The sequence below is a fragment of the Numenius arquata genome, chromosome 6 (assembly GCF_964106895.1).
Source record: "Numenius arquata chromosome 6, bNumArq3.hap1.1, whole genome shotgun sequence".
NCBI lineage: Eukaryota > Metazoa > Chordata > Aves > Charadriiformes > Scolopacidae > Numenius > Numenius arquata.
This window is the reverse complement of record NC_133581.1, coordinates 57,593,067-57,613,290: the sequence shown is the minus strand read 5'-3', so window position 1 is coordinate 57,613,290 and position 20,224 is coordinate 57,593,067. Positions and strand designations below refer to the sequence as shown.

Genomic DNA, 20,224 nt, shown 5'->3' with positions numbered 1-20,224 from the left:
ACTTGGCGTGACTTGAGGATGGATTGGGAGTGACAAACTGAGATGGAAAGACGCCCCTTGCCATTGATTTCTGTGGCCCAGGGTAGGATGGTGTTACTCAACTCAGTCTGCAAATCCCAGAACTCATCTGCCTAGAATAGAACCAAATAAACAAATTAATTCAAAGCAAATCTGCCTCCCTCCTGCTGCGACACACACTGGAATGCTTTGCCAACAGGATCCCAGTAGGACAGCTTTTCCTCAAGTGTTGCAAGCCATGGAGTAATGCTTATACTCGTTTTTTCCTTTGTGAAGTTGGCACTACCACTCACAGTAAGCGCATAGAATCCACTTTTCTGTGTAACTGAAATGCTAATGATTATTTTATTTAAAGTCCTTTATATGTTGTTTTGGGGGGACTTTTTGTTGGTTTTTTTTTTTTTTACAAAATCCGATGATCCTTGGAATAACAGTTGTCCATAAAGCTAAGGGATGGAATTCCTTCAGGGAGGCAATGGGTAGCGCCCGGCCAAGCCCTGCTACTTGCATGTAGCATGCTCCCTTCCTCAAGGACAAATGTGATGTGAGTCTTTTCAAGCACAAGAGCTGATATTTCCCTGTCTTATGCCACCGGTCACCTTCACCCAGTGACTCTTCAAAACTCAGGGCTCAAGTTGCCTTCAAGCGACCAGCTCTAGGACAGTGAGTGTTGTAGAGCTGGGGAACTCTCACTTCTTTTCCTTGGGGTGCTTCCATCTATGCAGTAAAAGACCTTGGAAAACCCACCCACATTCACCCATAGGACTATGCTGGGAGTATCCCTAGAGCTCTGTACAGCTTTTCATTTGTCACTAACAAAGCCAGCAGTAGCACACCAGGTAACAAAGCAGTAGGTAACAGGCACCAGAAGTTCCTTCGCTGACAGCAGGGCTGGATTAGTAGCTCAGAAATGTGTGTGCAGGTCATGCCTGGTCCCCATGACCATCAGGGTAGGTGGTACTCTGCAGAATCTCAGGAGAGCTTCTGAAAGAGGCTGGTAGGGACTGGGGTAGAGCTGAAATAAAGTTCAGTTCTCTGCAGTTATTCTGATTGACCTTTCTGATTATTGAAAACCAGGCACTATTTGCTGTCCTTGTCTCAATTTAGATCTTTGCTTTTAGCAAGACAACAAATATTTTTATCAGCAGGTGATAATTTTGTTATCCATCTGTGCTCTTTGACCAATCCCATTTGCTCTGTCTCCATCCCTGGATGACCTGTAGCCGGACTCCACACCAAACAGTGTATGAACCTTCAGCCTGCAAAGCTCGGTTGTCTGCCCAGCAGCGCAGATTACCTGCGCTGCTTCTTCTCAGGACTCCTGTTCATGCCTCCTCTCAGCAGCTCAGCCACCCATTTTCAAGGTTTTCCTGTGTTAGAAACAATTAGGTAATGAGTATTCAGCCTGGGAGCTTCTGTCTCTGGTATTAAAACCGTTCATTCTTGGATTCCTACAGCTCAAGGCCAGAAATTGCCTCCATGACAGCACAGATTATGCATCTTTTTTGGTTATATTTGTGCTGTTCCAGTGATATCTCCCAGCAGCACACGTTCCTCTCCTGAGGCGATGGTATTGGGAGTTGGGGAATCCACTACCGGGGTGTTTTTTGCAGAAGGGAAGCAGCTATAACTGCTGTGTGTGGGCATGATTTCTAGTAGGGAATTGTTTGGCTTCGGTTTGCAGATGTTGTTTCATGGTTTGCCTTTCTTGGTTAGATTACAAGGCTCTTTACACCTGGCATTTTCTTCCTGTGGTGAACCCTGTGCCCTGTAATCAGAGCACCTCTTAATCTTCTTTTTGCTAAACTGAAGAGATTGAACACTTTAGGTTTCTTATAGAAAGGCATTTTCACCAGCCCTCAAATTACTTTTGTCAAGTTTTTTCTTGTATCCTCTCCAGTTTTTCAACATCCCTTAGAAGATGTGGCATATTCCACATCAGAACTAGATGTGATATTTTAGCATACATACATCCCGCTGTGATGAGGATGTGTAGGGAGGCAAAAATACCTCCCTCCCTGTTCCTGCAGTGTTTCACTGCCCTGATGTCAGGGCATTGAACTGACAGTTCATATTTAATTGCTTGTCATTACCCCCGAAATCTTTTCAGCATTGCTGGCTTCCAGGATCGTCTCCTATCTGCAGCTGCTGCCTGCATTCCTTCTTCCTAGAAGTGTAATTCTGCATTTGGCTCTATTAAAATCCCATATTGCTTGGATGGATTTGCCCTCCACGGTGATCCAAACTGCTCTCTGTGATTGCTCTGTTCTCATCACGATACACCACATTGCAAATTTTTGTGTCAGCAGCACACATTATCAATGTCGATCGTATGTTTATTTCGAAATAAAAATATTTATTTCCAGATGAAATCCTTGAATCGTGCCAGGCCTCGTACTGATCACCCTGGAACCCATCTAATTCCCTCCCCAGCGACAACTGCTTCTTGTGTTCTGTCACACAGCCAGTTTGTTATTCATTTCACATGTGCCTGATTGACACCGTACTGCCCTGTTTATTTTTTTATCAGAATAGCGTGGGCTCTCAGCCTGTCGGTGTGCGCGTATGTAATTCTAGCAAATGATGAAAACAGACTCCTTTGACAAGAGCGGTTCTCCATAGACCCTGTTGATTTGACCTCACTTCTATATGCCTTTCCTTTAGTTCCCAATTAATTGACCTGTTCATGATCTTTTCCATTCTGTTTTTCAGGGCTGATTTCGGGCTCGCTGGCTGACAGTTACCTTGTGTATTGTGCTTGACCTGTTGGAATACCAGCGCAGCATTAGCTCCCTTTCCATCTCCCCAAATCTTACCGTTATTCCAAGCTATCCAAGCCAGGGATGTCAGTGAGCCAGAGCTGCTGTCAGCCAACTCTTGTTGGATCATCCCGTCCTGCTGGGTTTAAAAACACCTCCCCTGTGCTGTGACAGGAAAAATGGTGACAACCATAAAGTGGGATGGACCTCTCTGGGCACTTTGGTGGGACAGAGCTAGTTTGTCCCAGCCCTTTGGTGAGAGATGGAGGTGTTGGACAGGGTATGCAGAAGACCTGTCAGTGCTTAAGTTCAGTTGCAGAGGAATCCAAGACGTGGACTTCCAAAGAAATTCAAAGGGCATTTGAGCAGCCAACCTATTTTGGCCCCTGGTGTACTAGAGTCTTTTTCCTTACAGGTGGTGCAGGCGAGAGTGAGGGAGACGCTCACTGATAAGCACAGAGCACCCTCTTGGAGGCTTAGTGCTGCCAGTCAGTAAAAAGGAATGGAAGCAACTGCAGTAGAGCAAGATGTGCTGTTCTGTCAGTTTAATGGGAAGAGCTCTGCCTAGTGGTCTATATGGCTTTATCACTGAGTGTAAGAAGCGTGACCTCATGAGCTGGATGGCTTCTCCAGGCTTAGTCCCCAGAAAACACCGAAAGCCATAAGTGCAATTACTGCAGAAAGTTGTCACTGCACTTACAGGAGGGACTTCTTGGTCATTTTCTCTTGTTTGTGGCTCTCTTGGGCCAAGTTTTGTTTATTTGCTTGGCCTGGCTTCTCTTCTGCCTGCCTTGCTGGTTTTTCAGTGCTCGTTTGGGGCTGGGAAGGCAGGTCTTGAGAAAGCTTCCACCACAGGATCGAACTGATTTAGAGCTGTTTGTGTTTGCTGGGGGAGGGATGTGGTGGGACAAGGAGCAGCCCTTGAATGTGACGGGCAAACAGACCAAGGCAGCCAGGGCGCCCTGTGATGGGTACAGGGAGGGTATCTTGGTGACCACTATTCCCTGCCAGGCTCAGGTTGTGGGGCACAGTCCCTAGAGTGAAACAGTGCCATCGTGATGACTGAAAGCAGGAGGGGAGTGGGACCCTGCTCAGGTAGGCAGAGCTCTAGGTGTCCAGGTGGCGGCTCAGGCAGCTGGGCAGTGAAGGTTGCCACAGGGCATCCTGGTGGACAGGCACTGTGGGTCAATGCAGTTACTCGTGAGAAGTATTGGTTCATTTTTTCTCTTCCACAGGACTCAGAGAAGAATTGGCTCTCCTGTCTCCCCCCAGCACACAGGGCCGTCACGGACTGTCCGGCGTTACCCAGCCAGCAATGGCCAACTCACCTCTAATGCACTCCCCAACGGGAATGGACATGAACAGAGCAGCTCTGGGCCACACACCGTTTCCCAGGAGCATACCTTGTCAGCAAGGGGTAAGGCCTCCAGGGCTGTCACTCTTTTGGGGTTTCTTGTTGGGGTTTCCTGGGGAAGGGCAATGGTGTGACTGGGGATCCCCAAGAAACAAACCCTGGAGTCCCAGGACTGTGGCACTGGGTGGGATGGAAAGGGAAGGCCAGCATGGGCATTGTTGGGCTTGGTGAAGAAAGAGATCCTACTGAAGGAGGACAAATCAGGGTAGGAAAATGCTGAAAACAGGGGAGAGGAGCCAGGGCGAATGTGACAGATGCCTCCCAGAGGTGCTGAACATCACCCCAGCACTGCTGCCCTGAAGGGGGATTACCTCAGTCTGTAGGAATGGTGTCTTCCGACTTCCTCCTTAGTCTGAGCTACTCTTGAGGTCAGATTGTGCAACCAGCACCTAGTTCTTCCCTTTGGCTGTTCCCTTAGTGCCTTCTGACATGAGCAGGGATCAGGTCAGGCTGCCGGGACATGCAGCAGAGCCTCAGCATCTCCCCAGCTAGGACAGATGCAAGTTGTCTTCTGCAGCTTGCCTCTCCCTGAAGCCGTTCTTCCCCAAGGAGGCACTATGTGGCATCTCAGCCCTTATGAGTACGGCTGTGAGCCTTACTGAAGATGTAATCTGAAAGTGGGGGCTGAAATGAGGAGAGTTGGGGGTGAGCACACCAAGGGAGGCATCCACAGAAACAGCTGTCTTGCTGTGCAGGGATGGAGGGCTGTGGTGTCAAGCCAGCTGGTTTGTGGTTACACAATAGTTCTGCCTGTTGCCCATTTTCCACAAGCTCCCAGAGCTCTGAGTGCCATTTACCCCCTGGTATCTAATGTGAGGATGGTAAAGGACCGGGGGGACCACAGGCAACCATAGGAGGTCAGAGGACACTTGCAGGGAGACACTGGTTTTCTCAAGTCCTGATGCTCTCTTTGATGGATAGCAGTGTCGCTATTTGTGTGGAAAGCCTTCCAGTGGTTTAAGGGCAGCCAGTCTCCTGGCTACTGACATGGCTTGAGAAGGAATAGTGTTCAAAGCAGAAAAACACTCTATACTCAAGTTAGCGCATGTGTGTCCCTTCACAAGGAGTTACACCACTACAACCGGGGAGGCAGAATATGTTGCTGGCCATTTTTCATGCATTGACAAGCCCTTGCTGATGCTGGAGCAGAGAACAGGCTGGAGTAAGTGAGGGACAAGGAGAGACACTGCCCTGGGGAGAAACACAGACCCCTCCATTCTCTGAGAATGCTTTGGAGCTTGAGCTGCAGATTACCAGCCCCCTGGCCTGAAGATGCTGTTTCCACTTAACACTGTCCTTTTCTTTCATAGGGGCCAACCTGACAGAGAAGATTAGGAAGATAAAAATTGTCTTCACACCCACCATCTGTAAACAGACGTGCCGGAGCGGGCGCTGCTACAACAGCTGCGAGAAAGGAGACACCACCACTCTCTATAGCCAAGGGGGGCATGACCATGATCCCAAGTCTGGCTTCCGCATCTGTGAGCACCCCGAGGCCCCCAGCCCATCTTCTTGCCTGCTCTCCCACTCTCCTCCTGCCTTTTCTGCCTCTCCAGACTGGGGGCTTGGGCTGCTATAGGGATGGGAGGAGATGGCCTCTCCCAGTGCCTTGGAAGATGTCTCCTGGGATCTTTGGGGCTTACTCCATCTCTCTCTCTGGGGGAGGAAGACAGCCCTTGCCTCATTGCTCTCTTTCCTGGGCAAGCAACTTCTGTTTCCATCCCACCCCAGGTAGGGGGGACGTGTATGTTTGAGTCAGGCCTGCAGCCAAGCCTCGCCACCCCCTCCTTCTCAGAGCCAGCTCACTGCTTTCATTGGCATCCAGTCTTGGGGCTGACTTTCATCACCTAATTTCCTCCTGTTCTCTCCTTTCACTCACGTGGCAGCCAGGAGAGCTGGCTGCAGGTTGCAAGCTGTTCCTATAAACAGGGCTGCTGAAACCTCTGCTTGCCTTTCAGAGCTGTTGGGATTGCTTGTCAGATCACTGTGATACCCAGCTGTGGGTTGGGCACATCCTCTTGGAGCTAGTTGGTGGGAGCAGCCTGCAGGACCTGATGGGACTCGTCCTCTGAAAGCCTCTGTAACTCTCAAGTTCTTTGAACAGTGAGAGAGTACAAAGTCTGGCTGTTGTAGACACCAACTGATACAGGGTTCATGGGAATTTCTGCCTAGATCCCAGTCCAAAGATGTGTCTCCTCCCCTCAAAACTGGCTGCTGGGGTTGAGCAAATGAATGCAGAGCAGGGTGGGAGCTCATCCCCTGGGATGAACCCAACAAGCCATCCTGGGATGTGCAGCAGCAGCATCTCATCTCACACTAAAATGAGTCAGGATGATCTGTCAGGAAATCCCGTGCCTTGCCTGAGTGTCGCTCACACTGAGAAATGCTCTGAGTTGCTCCAAGCATCTTGATGAGGCCAGAAATGACATGACTTCGGTTTCATCTGTGGATGCTTTTTCCGAGCCTGTGCAGACGAATTGCTCCTGATTCTTTTGTCCCACTCCAAGCTTCTCCCACTTGAGCTGCTGGCAGGGCCAGGGCTGGCCGAGAGACAGGCTCTGAGGACATGGCTCTCTGCCCGTTCTCTCCTTCTGCCTCTCCCTTCCCCACTGAGCTCCCTTCTGGGCTGGGAGTAAAAACCCTGCCAAGTGGGGAGGGGGCGATGTGGAAGAGAAGGAATTGTGCTGACTTGGCCGCATGTGGCTGCCGTAGCTCCTGCACCACTCCAAGGGATCCTGTTGTGCATGCCAGCAACACCACCTTGGCCTTGGCAGATTGCCTCACAGGGCATGGGTGCCCCAGGTTGGCCATGGCCCCAGAGCCCAAGGAAGGGCTTATCATCTTCATCCATAACTCCGACCCCAAGCAGAGCTCGGGGAGGATCCCAGCTTCTCCACCTGCTGCCTGCTGGATGGTGATGCACAGCAGGGACCCTGGGCTGCCTCTAGGCTGCAAGTGCCGACTCCAGCCCGGTGCTGGGTTTGCTCCTTGGGGGCTAGTGCTGGCCCAGATCCAGCTGCCTGGCCTCCCCCAGACACCCCTTGGCTGGAGGCAGTGGCTCAGTTTCTCTGCTAAGCAGACCTCTCTTTGCCTTGCAGACTTCTGCCAGATCCCCTGCCTGAATGGAGGGCGCTGCGTGGGCCGAGATGAGTGCTGGTGCCCCTCCAACTCCACAGGGAAGTTTTGCCATCTGCCAGCTCCCTCTCTGGAAAAGAAGCAAGGAGGGAGAACCCCAAAGACCCCGGCTGGTAGCTCCATGAAGCAGTCCACCTACACCCTGCCCTTGTCCAACCAGCTGGGTGAGTGTGGCCGGGGGCTCCAGACCCCTCATTTCCCTCATACTTCTGAGTCCTCCTACTAGGGTGCTCCTCAGATCTTTATTAACAGGCCCGAGGAGGACACTACTTCCTTATGCTTGCCTTTTTAGGCCAGGTTGTTAGAAAAGTGGTTCCCTTAGTTTCTGAAGGGCTCAGGTTGCTGGGGAAAGTTTTTGGTACATTTGTCCTGTTTTTGGGACAGAGAAGTATTTTCTCTTAGATGGAATCTTCCTCTAGATTTCCCGGTGGGCTCAGTCTACCTCTCCTCCCTTGTGACTTTGATGACAAGATGCTCTTTGGGTGTCAAATTATTGCCAGTTTGTCACAACTGTGGTATAAACTCATCTTCCAGCTTCCCTAAACCCTTCCCTGGTGAACGTCCACATCAACCACCCTCCAGAAGCCACCGTGCAGATTCACCAGGTGGCCAGGGTGCGGGGTGACACAGAGGTATCGGAGGAGAACAGCGTGGAGGCGGTCCTGGTGCCTCAGCTGGCTGCCGTGCCCTGGTACACCTACTCACACGGGAACGGCAACAGCATCGCCACAGAGAGCGGCCAGCAGCAGCAGCGAGCCCCGGGGCTGCTGGGGAGGTGCTTTCGGGAGGCTCTCCATGGGCAGGTAAGGGGTCACCCATCAAGCGTCGGAGCATGTGTGTGGAGATGCGTTTGTTGTTCTGGGGTACGGGTGCGTTGGCTTATGAGGCAGAGAGGGCGGCCTTTCATTGCATGAAGCTCTTCAGCGTCAGCATGGGCATCACCCAGATGCCGTGGGCATGGGCAGCAATGTGTTAGTTCTTGGGAAGAAAATGCCTTGTTTTGGCCCAACAGGGAGACCTCACTGCCTTGCTCTGACCAGGCTGTGCCCTGGGGCAGCACAGCCCAGACTTGATGGCTTTCACACACAGTCTTGTTAAAAAAGGGTGCCCTATTTATAGCAACATTTACAGCCACGCTCTGCGATTATTGTAGGAAACGTATAAAACATAGGAAAATTCCTTTCCCTCTCAGACGATAAATGAAAGTCTGATTTCCATGGAACGACGCCTTCCCGGGCAGCTCAGTCGAGCCTTGGGAAGCAAACGCACGTGAGGGGCTTTCTCACCCCTGTCCCGCAGTCATCGTAATTTCTTATTTTGTCTTTCCCCATATGTTTCTCTTGCGTCACTGGAAAAGCATCGAAGGCTTTTGGCACCCACAGGAACACCTGTGAGCTCCCCCGGAGCAGCTCACGCTCAGCGAGACCCCTGGCTGGGTAGCCTGGGGATCAGCCCCCTCCCCGCAGCTCCCCAGCCCTTTCTGGGGGGCTGCTCCTGGTTCAGTCCCTCCCATCCTACTGGAATACGCTCTCAGCCATTCCCTAGCACAAAAATAAATGAGATCAAACCCTAGGGCTGGAAAAGCCCCACTCCTCTGTGGAGAGACGGCAGCTCTCTGCGCCTGGGAGCAAATGATGATGCATGGAGATGCTCGTGGACACCCAGAGAGGCTGTGGGAGATGCTCTGGGGGAGACAAGGGGTCCGGCGGGGGATACCCCTGCTGTGCTCGCACCTCACCCAGCCGGGGTGATGCCATGCCTGGGAGAGGGCGAGGAGCCCGGCAGGGAGCTCTCGCCTCTCCCCGCTCTGCCGCAGCCGAGCCGATCGGTATGCGAGCGCTGGGCAGGCGGCCACACACGCCTGGAGAAGGGCCAGCTCTGGCCTGTGGGCCATGGCGGCTCCGCTCTAATGGGGAAGCCTGTAATCCAGAGGGCCTTGCTGGAGGGGGGGTGAGTGGGGTGGGAAAGAGAGACTCATTAAGCAGAGGAAAGTGCCTGACCGCAAGCTCCCCGCCGGGCTGGAGTGGTGCACCCATTTTGCTGGCTAATCAGCCAGGCACAGGGCTGATCTGAGGGCTTTGCCTGGTGATATCATCTCTGGTTCATCTCCTGCTCCATTTGATGTCCCCTTCCCCTCCGAGGGGTGCAGTCGAGGGAGTCTCATGTTTTTCTGTCTGCCCAACCGTTTACTGTCTTTAACCGCATCCCTGGTCCCGCTGTGCCCCAGTGAGGAGCTGTGCCAGGAGGGCCATGCAACCCTCTGGTCCCATACCATTGTCCCCTGTGCCACCTCTGCCGCCACCGTGCCAGGCAGCCAGGGAAGATGGGCGCGTGTCCCCTCCCCATCCTGCAGAAGCCTGATCCTCTGGTCCTCTCTCCGCAGTGCACCAACCCCCTGCCAGGGCTGACCAAGCTGGAGGACTGCTGCGGCAGCGTGGGGCTCTTCTGGGGGGTGGACCGCTGCCTGGCCTGTCCCCCCCGGCCAGGTGAGTGCTGCCACCGGCGGGGATGGCGCAACGTGAGGTATGGCTCCCTCAGCAAGCAAAAATGGTCGGGCTGCCTCACACAGCCGAGGAGGCATGGAGCAGAGCCACGGGTCCCCCACCATGTGGCTCTCCTTTGCCCAAGGCCCCTGGGACAGGCAGTGTGTCCAGGGCGGCACATGGGGCCATGCCTGCTCTGCTGCTGTCCTGAGGAGTGCTCTGGTTTGGGGGCTGGCCCCAGGCTCTGCACTTTCTCCCCAAACCATCCCTGCAAAGCCCTGGTGCAGTGGGTGGTTCCCGCCATGCCAGCCCTGCTCAGAGGGAGAAACAGGAAAAGAGCAGCCGTGGTTTTAGGAGGTGCAGTCCTAGATCGGTGGAGGAGGCTGCAGACTCGGCCCTATAGAGTTACGGGCTTGCTCTGGGGCCGACACGGGCTTGGCAGGGGCTCTGGAAATAACACTACATCAAACAATTGGCAGGAGCGCACCCGGGGTCCATTCCAAGGGCACGGGCGTCCAGCCCTGTTTCTGCTGTGCTTGGGGGCCGGACGGGCTGATCCAGCTGTAGACGGGGATTCCTCGTCTGCTTCGCTTGGGGTGCTCCATGGCGGGTACGGCCCCTTGTGCTGCAGCCCCCCTCCCATGCTGTGGTGGAGAGGCTGCGCTGAAGGACTTCTGGCTGGAGGGCAGCCAGAGCTGACCAGGTCCACGGCAGGGCAAGGTGCACATGTCCAGTGAAACATGGGCAGGGAGCTGCTCACCTCTCCCCTGCCCACCTTTCATCACAGCCTGGCTGCTCGTTCGCATGCTTTCACTGGATCGAAGGACTAAAGTAAACAGACCCCACGGTCCAGGAGCCTTTGACCCCTGAGGACAGCAGAGGTGTCCAGGACGGCGGGTTTTTGTGCAAGCAAATGTGGTGTTGATGCCTCCTAGCTCTGCCCAGAGGCTGTCCCGCTCGTTCACATGCATTCTCCCAAGAGCTGTTTGTGTCTCGTCGTCCTCCCTTGATTCAGTTCCTCCTCAGCCAGGGCTAGGGCCGGCTGGAGCCAAATTCCTCGCAATCACAGACGAGGTTGTCAGCATCCTGGAACCCAGCGCAGATCTGAGGAGCTTTGATTGCTGTCATCTTCCCACTCTGCACGGCTCTGCTGTGGCCCTGGGCCATGCTGCTGCTTGCCTGCCCTCATCCCTGTGCCAGCCCCAAGGGAGCCTTGGGCACACGTGGTATGTGAATGATCACAGGGTCTCCAGGTTCCGCACAAACAAGAAAATGTCTCACATTCGCCTCAGCCCCCTCTTCTTCCTCCTCAGCTTTTGCATCCCCAGTCATGGCTTTCTCTTCCCCGTCTCACAGCAGTCTCCCTGTTACTCGCCCTCTTTCTCTGTGATCCTCCCCATCAGGAAGCAGGGGAGCCAATTAACACTTCAGTTAGGCTGCAGATGGCTGCAAAATCTTTGCACCTCCTTTCTGTTCTCCATGCCAGGATGCTAGATATCACTCAGTGGCCAGAGCTGCAGCAATGATTGCTCTGCTGGACTTAGGTCTTCAGGCTTCAAAATGTGTCTCTAATCACAGGCTTCTGAGACATGAAAAAAGGCATGAAATACGCCCGTGTGCTCCTTGCAGTCAGCCAGCCAGTAAAGCAAATGCACTTAAGAAATGCCTCCTAGCTGCCAGCAGGTCCCACTTCCACAGCCCAGCACGTGCCCTGTCTCCCAGCAGCAGCTGAAACTCAAGGGAGGTTGTTGCTGCTGGTCTTCTTTGAGCAGACAGGTGCTTGTCTGGCTTTTTTTCAGAGTAATTCCATGGGGATATGAAAAGTGTATCCCCGTGGGTCTTCCGTCTTCCTGTGCCGCAAGAAAATCCCATTCTCAGTCCCTCTGGCTTTGGGTGATAAAAGTTCCCCCTTGGAGACCAAATGGCTCTTGTTGATTTTGGCAGGAGTTCAGGCTAGTCGAAGGGCCCGTTTTCATCCTCTTTAATTGTGTGCAAGTATCTTCCTCCTTTGGCTACCTCTGGTTGACTGCTTCGTAACCAGCCCCACATGCAGGAGACCACACCGCAAGTGAAGGGAGCTGTAAGGCAGACACTCGATGGAGGCAGCCTAAGAGAGCCCAGCTGTTGTGAACTGAGGAGCCCAGGCGCTGGTATGCTTTTCTATGTGATGCTGTCTTCACAGACAAGAGATCTCACCCCAGATTGGAGACAGGGAAACAGTCCTTCCTCTGTAGTCTTACTGCTCTAATGGAGCCACCGAGCGCTGTGACCTCTCATTGCCCCGTGCCTCCTCTGCCAGGGCTCCCAGGTCCATGCCTGGTCCAGTGTGAAGGCATCGCTCCACGTCGTTCCTGTCTGTACACCACATCCCACGTTCATATCCCTTCCGTCTCCTGATCATGCTGGTTTGTGTTGTGCTCACTCAAAGTCACTGGGCTGTAGTTCAGTGACCTGCTGTCTCGTGCACAGAGATAACATGTCCAGTGGATGTTTCCAGCTTTCTTCTTGGCACTGTGGTCTTCAGAGAGAACTTCTCTTTATGCTCGCGTGTCCTGGGGAGGCGTGTACCAGAGCAGACTTGACAGCACTGGGAATTTAATTCCAGCAACCAGAGACAGAAATGGCAGAAGCTAGTTCAGTGTAAACACTTACAAATGTACAGAAGTGCAGCCAGGCAAGGGCTAGACAAATGGAGAACTTGTTTGGATTGACTGTCTGCCCGAGACACTGATTGTTAGTAGAGTCTGGATATGTCCGGATGTCTCCGTCGACTGCAGCTTTCATGTTTGGTACATGTTTGTGTGCGGAAAGACATCAGAGAAGAAGAATCGGAGGCAGGCGTCTGTCCGAGTGAACCTGCCATGACCAATCCCCGCTATTTTTTATGTTTTGCCCAGTATCAGAAAAGCCAAGACACTTGAATGCTTTGTCTGCATCCAAAGGAGTCTATGTTGAAAGCTGAGTTCAGAATTAAGGTAGAGGTGGGGTTGACCTGGCCAGGACTCTCTGTAGTGGGTGTTACATTAGTCTCAGAGGTTTCCTTAGTCTCTGCTCCGGCTTTTGGCCGTCTGGTCTGCTGCTGGGAGGGTGTATATTGTCAGACCCCTTCAGAGAAGTTGGCAATGTAATGGGTATTCAAGCAGGCTACAGTCACTGGGAGTTTGCTGTTGCTCATGTCAGTGAGAGCTAAAGATGGGATCCCCAGGATATGTCAGAGAGAGCCCTGGGAGAAAAGGGAGAGCTGAGATCTTGCTCTGTGAGTTGTTGGGGCAAAGGCTGTCACCCAACCTGTGAAAGAAAGAGATGAGCCAGAGACAGGGCCCTGGAGAGTGACAGGATACCTGCATGCTGTCATCCAGCTGGAAATGGCTGGATGAAATGTGCTGCGCTGCAAGATAGGATAAATCAGAGGGAGACATCCAATGACCCTCCTGGGTCTTTAGTACTCGGAGGAGGTGCTGGAGCACACACTGAAAAGCTAGAACAGAGAGGTAGGAGGATATGGGACCTGGAAGGTTAAACTGAGACGTTTCCCTGATAAAGGGAAAAGGGAATTGGAGACTGAGAAGCAGCTGATGTAGAGACATTTGGATGTGTCTGGGAGGAAGCCCAAGGACCAGTGGGGTATTTGAGCAGTGCTGGTGAGGAAACTGCATTGAGGAAATGTCCTGTCCCGTGGCAAGCTCAGGCTGTGGGGCCAGTAGGGGGCACACTGCTGGGCAGAGCTACTCCCACTTACCTGCCGGACTATATACTGTTTTGGGGTATACAGTGGTCTGTGGAGAAAAACACGCTGGAACAAGGTCTGTGGAAACAAAAACCAACAAGACCCAAGCTGCAGGTCGACACAGACCCCACGGAGGGTGTGGATTCGGACATTGGTTTCCCTGAAGCCTTGGCCCTCCTGTGACACGTGGGGATAAAGGAAACTGGTAGTGGAGAGTTTTTTCTGAAGACAAGGCAAGGCAATCTGCCCAGAGGGGTTCACAGCCCTCCTCTTCCACCTCCTCCCTGTCCCTGAGACCACACAGCTCTGCGACCAGCAGTGCTCCAGGAAAAGGCCATATTGGTGATGGACACCCCCTCTTCTACTGCACAGCAACTTTCTGCAGGGGCTCGGGGGACTTTCTGGCTGCAGCAGTAAACCTGTGTCTTCCAGGTCCTGGTTTTTCCACTGCCCACTGTCCCCTATTTCAGGCTGAAGTCAGCACCGGTTGTGCTCACTGCAGATCTTCCTGGGCTGCTTTCTCTCCTCCTGCCTATGGGTTTTAACTGCATTAAGAAATGAGTCTTTGAAGGCTATTGTTTTGTTTTTATTCCCACTCCCCGTGTTTTTTCAAGTTTTTTGTCCCAGAGAAAAGTCTGAATTTCACTGGAAAGTTGGATCTTGTAATGTCTGGTTTGGCGTCCGCAGCGCTCCCCAAACAGACCTCCCACCGTGAGAGGGGTGGCAGCTCACCCATGGAGCCGTCGTCATCAGAAACACCGAGCGGCTCTGCAAGCTGCACGCTCCCCTGCCCTGTGCCTGCAGGCATTGAAACAGCCACAGGAAGCCCCCTGAAAATCAACCCCCTGGTCTGCTCTTGTTGTGATCAGATCAGGGAGGATACAGGGGAAAAAAAACCCTGAAAATATGGGAAGGAGGCTACGGAGGGGGCTGGTTCTGCCACTGCTACACCATGTGCCACAGGGAGTCTGGCTGAGATGGTAAAGAAGGGCTGGAGGCTGGGAAAGAAGCTGAAACCTCTGCAGGATTGTGGCAGTACCACAGAGAGCAAACACCTGGGGAAGGGCAGCATTTTCATGGCTGTCTTGTTCTACAGCGTGCTTGTTTTGCCCATCATTCATGTGCAGCATCGTGGTCTCAGCACACAGCAGCACAGTGTCGCAGAAGTGGGGTTTTTTAGATACAGAGGTATCTTGTCCCAGCTGGAAGTCTCTGTGGGAGCAGAATGAGGTTCTCGCTGTTGAAATGACCCCAAAAGCCAACCGTAATTACCAGAGTCTTTTTTTCCTTCAAGCATCTTTTTCACCTTGAAGATCTTTATTGACCATGAGTAGAGCAGAGGGCTTAGTTTTGTACTGCACATAAGCACTGGTGCATGCCCTCCTCACCCCTGCCTTTGTTGGGGTGTTGGAGAAAGTCTTGAGGGAGCCTGCCTACCACAGGCTACCTGGAGGAGAGGAGAGTGGTCATGACATATCTGGACTGAAGGATTCGTGTCCTTTCCCTCTTGTCCATTCTGCCTGGAAACTCAGCTTATCCCCACAGCCACAGCCCTGCCTACTTCTTGATCTGGCATCTTCAGTACGTTTTCTCTCTGGAGGCTACTGTGGGGTCAGAGCTCCTCTGCTCTTCTGCCAGAGAGTTCAGCAGCTGAAGTCCTCTCTGCAGTGGAGGCTGATCTTCTCTGCTTCACACTAGACCAAGTGTCCACCACCTCCACCACTCCAGATGCCACAAGATGAAGCACTCTGGCTCCTTTCATCTCCCACATGCTGGAAAACCCAGAGCAAGCAGAGGCACCACAGCCACCCTCATGACTCTGTGCCCATTGGGGGCACGGGGAGATACTCAGGGTCCAGCTGGAGCTGGGGTTCTTCTGTGGAGCTGGTCCAGGGTCTCCAGAAATGTCTGTGAGTCCTGAAAGTGGCACAGGAGTTCATCAAGGCAAGGTTTCTCAGAGAGATAGTGCATTTTGTGTGATAAATGGAACGAGTTGAAAGAAATGGGCTAGCTTTCAGCAGCCAAGCATTTCGTCACTTCTCATCTGACCGCAGGCTTGCCTCTTCCCCTTTTAACCAAGTGATATTGGCTGGCCTCAGGCAATGTATTATCTCACCCTACAAACCTTGCCTCGCTCAGACCCTTGCGGCTACCACCACTAGAAGTGGTTTCTTTCCACTTCACCGTCAGCCTGAGCTTCTTTATCTTGTCTTCAGACAGTGTTTGGGGAGCCAGGGGCCTTGGGTAAAGCGTCTTCTCCTGGGAAGTGATGGACAACTTCTGAAGAGTGCCTGGCTGCTTAAAGATCATCCTGCTGGGCTGCAAAACCCCTCTGCCTGATTTCTGTGCATTCATTTCCCTTCTCATTCCGCTGTGCTCAAGTATTGTTCTAGATGAGGACAAAGGTGCTGGTTGGGGGTCCTGGGCTATGGCTGCTTTGTGCTCACCTCCTCCTTTCTGGATCTGTGAGCTTATTGCACACATGCTCCCCTGTGAGAGTCCAGTACCACCGAGGATGCCCAGTGCCTGCAGAGCTTGAGGGAGCAGTGAGGGATGAAGCAGAGCTGGAGGGAGCGATGAGGAGAGCCGAGGGGGGATCCTGGTGTGCAGGTACCTGGTGAGCACATCACTTCAGTGCAGCACCCATGGGGCTGAAGTGCCTGGGAGAGGAGGCTCCAAAATCACACCCTCAGCAAGCCTGAAATCCCTCTGCCTGACAGATGCAGCTCAGCTGCTCTGTTCCCAGCCTCAGGCTCCAGGAGCATCCCTTCCTGGAGAGAGTGTAGACAGACAGACAGACGCAGGAGGCCGGGACCGCTCTGGCTGTGGGTGCTGACAGATTTCTGCCCTTTCTGATCATCCAATTGGCTTTTTCCCAGGCATTGCCCTTTGCTGGGGTTGAGAGGAATGGCCTCCCAGTCCTACCAGATGCATCAGAGAGGGGTGGATGCTGATCCCCTTTGCAGGAAACTCAGGTGTCCTAAGCTGTTTTTTCAAGGGTTTTTGGCTGTCTGTGCTGTAGTTCGGCAACATCAGAACTTGTGGAAGGAAATGGTCCGCTCCTTGAGTAACCAAGTACAAAGCTGAGAGTTAATAGCTTACATCCTCCTGCAGCCACACGCTGTCTTCCCTTGCGGCCAGGTCCTGGCAGAAAGAGAGCAGCCTCCATCCAGTACTTCAGAAACTGTCTTGGTTCCCCTTGGTACAGAGAGATCTGCTCACATTACATTACAGCTATTCTTTCCAGCGAATGCGAGTTTCTTTGCAAAATTAAGACATTTGTTCGCAGCCTCACGAGTGATTTGCTGCAGTAACGAACTGCAGGTTTCTGCAGCCTGGAGTCGTGCGAGTGCTGAGGTGGCACGAGACCTGCATGCTCACCCCCCTACCACTGGTGTTTTCTGCCTTGCCCTCTCCCCAGCAGCATCTGGCAGAGGGATGCTGCAGGATCTGTTTCTCTGCAAAGGCTTTTCAGAGAGGGAGCAGGGCTCCGACACATGTCATCGCTGTTTGATCTCCAGCGTGCTTGGCTCCCCGTCGAAGGGCTCACACATAACGATGCTGCTTCGTTTGAGCATCTGTTATCACATCGTGCTGAGGCTGACAGATGCTTCCAAGCACAGTTAATGCCTGTCAGCAGCCCTGAGCCCACAGGCTGCGGTGTGGGAGGACCTGGAATCCCACTGGGGCGCTGAGCCTGGAGCCTGTGAGCCAGAGGTTGTTTTTCCCTTCCCAGAAGGTTGGAAATGTACCCAGCGATTCCCAGTATCACCAGCAACCCCCTCGCCCCTAACATCCAGATATTTGTAAGCACCTCCTGCTTACAATTCATGACTGAACTGTTGAAGGAGGTGAATAGATTTTTCATCTTAGTCATTCATCCAGCTGCTGAGGATCTCTCTGCACCCGGAAAACCTTGTAGCTTCATTTAAGATACCTGGGAAAACCAGGCTTTCTATTCTCCTTCCTGGTACAGGCTGGTGAATGGCTTGTTGTTCTCCCTTGTTTTATTTCCCAAGCAACTTCATCCTAGGAGGCTGGTCCCTAACTTTTGCGTTTCAGGAAGTGTCCTAGAATGGCTTTAAACTGCATTTTAGGGTCAAAGTGTTAAGGACAAAGAGTTGTGGACACACCTGTTCTCTGCCCTCCTGTGCATTGTTTGTGTTCTTAACCTCTGCAGGCTCTTTCTGACCATCTCTCCTGCCACAAGAATGGTCTCAATTTGTCCTTGGTTCTTGAAAGCTGCAATGCATTAAGAATCTGCCAGCTCTTCGATTTGGCTATTGCCATGGAGGGCTTTCCATGTACGACACCAGGGCGTGAGCTACTGATGCCAGGCAGGAGGAATTCGAGTGGTGGGAATACAGCTGAACAGTCACTTAGCTGTTGCACACACACTTCTTGTTTCCAAGCATACAGTCCAGAAAATTAAAAAGAAACCCCACCCTGGGAAAATCCCATTCTTAGACAAAGCACCCTTCTTCCTACCCCACCCCGTGCTTACTCATTTCCCAACCCATCACCTCCTGGATTCCCTTTCCCTTGCTCCAAAATATGCTGCCTAAATTTGACCTCCTTGGAATTTGTGGGCCACATTTTACTTGCCTTTAAATAATTTGGAGAGATCTAATTGTGCAGGCTATAGGCCATTTTGAAACTCACAAAACTATTTTAAGCAGCAATTTGAAATTTTCTTCGATGAGAGCGATCAGGGCAGGAAATCACATGCAGTAAAAAAGGCGGAAAATGTAATAAACAGGACCTGGGCTGTTATTTCAGCATCTTGTCAAGGACCTCTGTCATTCCTTTCACTCTGATCCCCCTTGTCACGTGCCACCTGGCTGTCCAAGCTGGTCTGGGAGGAGCCAAGGTGACACAGTGATAGATATGAAGCACAGGCAGCACCTCTGGGTCACTATTTTGGCACCTGCCAAGCAGCAGAAGACACCGCTTGGGAAATGTGGCTGCTCCCACCTTTCCCTCTCATCAGAGGCCCATCCAAGGCAGACCTAGAGACCCTTTCTCCTCTGCAAGGAGGGCAGAAAGAAGGTGGGATGCTGGTGGCTGGCTCTACTACTGACATCTCACGCTGTTTGCTTTCTTTCCAGCACACCCTGTGATCGAGAATGGGCAGGTGGAGTGTCCCCAAGGATATAAGAGGCTGAACCGGAGCCACTGCCAAGGTAAGGATGCTGCTTTCATCTCTCTCTCTCTCTCCTTCCCACATCCATTGTCAAAACTGTAATTATCTACACAAGTAAAATACAGTTATCTAACTCCCTGATACAGATCTACAAAGAACGTGACTAATAAAAATCCCTGTGCTTTCATCAAGCATGAAAAAAAACAGGTAACACTGGACTACATGACTGAGCTGATAAGCATAGTCAGTGCATAGTCGGGCCAGCACAAGAAAACTCACCTCCTAAGTCCTGCTGCCCATGGGACAGCAGTAAGGACTGCTGCTCTGCTACATGTGGATGTAGAAACGCTTCTCCCATCGTCTGAAGCATCAGAAATTCTGTTCCCTGTTGGGAAGGTTGTTGTCTTGCTCCTTTGTTCATTTTCAAGTGGGAGAGTGCCATAAAAGTGAGTCCTTCTGTTCCGAGCACGTGGTCTGCCTGTGCTGCCAGGCTGCCCTGCCTGCCCCACACTGCTGGGGTCTATCCGGTTCTCACTCCTGTGGTCCCTCAGCTCTGTATGAGGAAGGCACCATCTTTCTGCATTTCCCTCTGATTCATATTTATTTGGCATCTCTTGGCCCACAGGGCTTGTGTTTTTCCGTGCTGTGACTGAAGTGGAATTTTATGTTTCCCTTCTCGTGATTCACGATAAGCGGAGAGGTGTCATCTCAAAGATGCAGCAGGGAGCCTGGGCCCCGGCCATGCAAACTTGGATTGCCAGGGCTGTCAATCCAATGACTCATCTCTTTTAGCTGGGACTTTCCACCATGCTTACTTAATTAATGATTCAACCTCCCCATATTGTCCTCGGGGAGAACTTTCAACAAGGCAACAGATTCTCTTCTCCTTGGTGCTCGGATCTCATCCCTTATGCAGCCACAGACAGCGCTGCGGGTGTGGGGAGCTACCCCAAGACATTGGAGATGGAGGAGCAGAACAGCTGAGGGACTCATGTCAGTGAGTAGGGACCGGCGACGCCTGCTCTGGATTTGTGTCTCCTCTGGAGCAGGGAGAGGCTCAGCGCTCTGAGGAGCAGAGGGAGATGGCAATGTGGAGCTGCCAAGGAAGATGTTTTTGCACATGAACCATGAACCAGAGATCTGTACCTCTGTGTGCTCCTTTGTAAGCTGGGCTGGAGAAGTACTGTTCTGCAGAGAGTCTGCTGCCTTGAGGTGCTTCTCCCATCTCTGCTCTTGCAGTAGGATGTGTGTCAGGAAGACACCTCACTTTAGGGTCCAGAGTGAGCAATTTGGCTGATAGACTGTGGGAGGGGCTGCGTGGGGACTTCTCTTGCCAGCCCAGGTAGGAGGGGAGCCAAGGGGCTGGATGGCAGCTGGTGGTTCCTCAGGTCATTGGCTGTAGGAGAGGAGCTGAGCTGGGAAGAATCTGAGCTCTGACTTTGCAGGCTGTTGTCAAAGCACAGAGGAGTGACTGGAGGAGGGCCCTGGCAAGAGCTCATTTTCCTCTGTTCTGTATGGACAGAAAGGGTTGTCTGGTGCCTTCCA

General features: G+C 52.5%; 1 protein-coding gene across 1 annotated transcript in view; it reads left to right on the top strand.

Moving 5' to 3' along the window:
* The window catches only part of LTBP2 (latent transforming growth factor beta binding protein 2), a 73,594-nt gene that overhangs the window by 29,293 nt on the left and 24,077 nt on the right, over positions 1 to 20,224 (top strand). The window contains exons 4-9 of the mRNA XM_074149747.1: positions 4,013 to 4,194; positions 5,502 to 5,672; positions 7,290 to 7,490; positions 7,861 to 8,129; positions 9,710 to 9,812; positions 18,645 to 18,719. Coding sequence (XP_074005848.1) covers positions 4,013 to 4,194; positions 5,502 to 5,672; positions 7,290 to 7,490; positions 7,861 to 8,129; positions 9,710 to 9,812; positions 18,645 to 18,719 — 1,001 coding nt within the window. The remainder of the gene's footprint in view (positions 1 to 4,012; positions 4,195 to 5,501; positions 5,673 to 7,289; positions 7,491 to 7,860; positions 8,130 to 9,709; positions 9,813 to 18,644; positions 18,720 to 20,224) is intronic.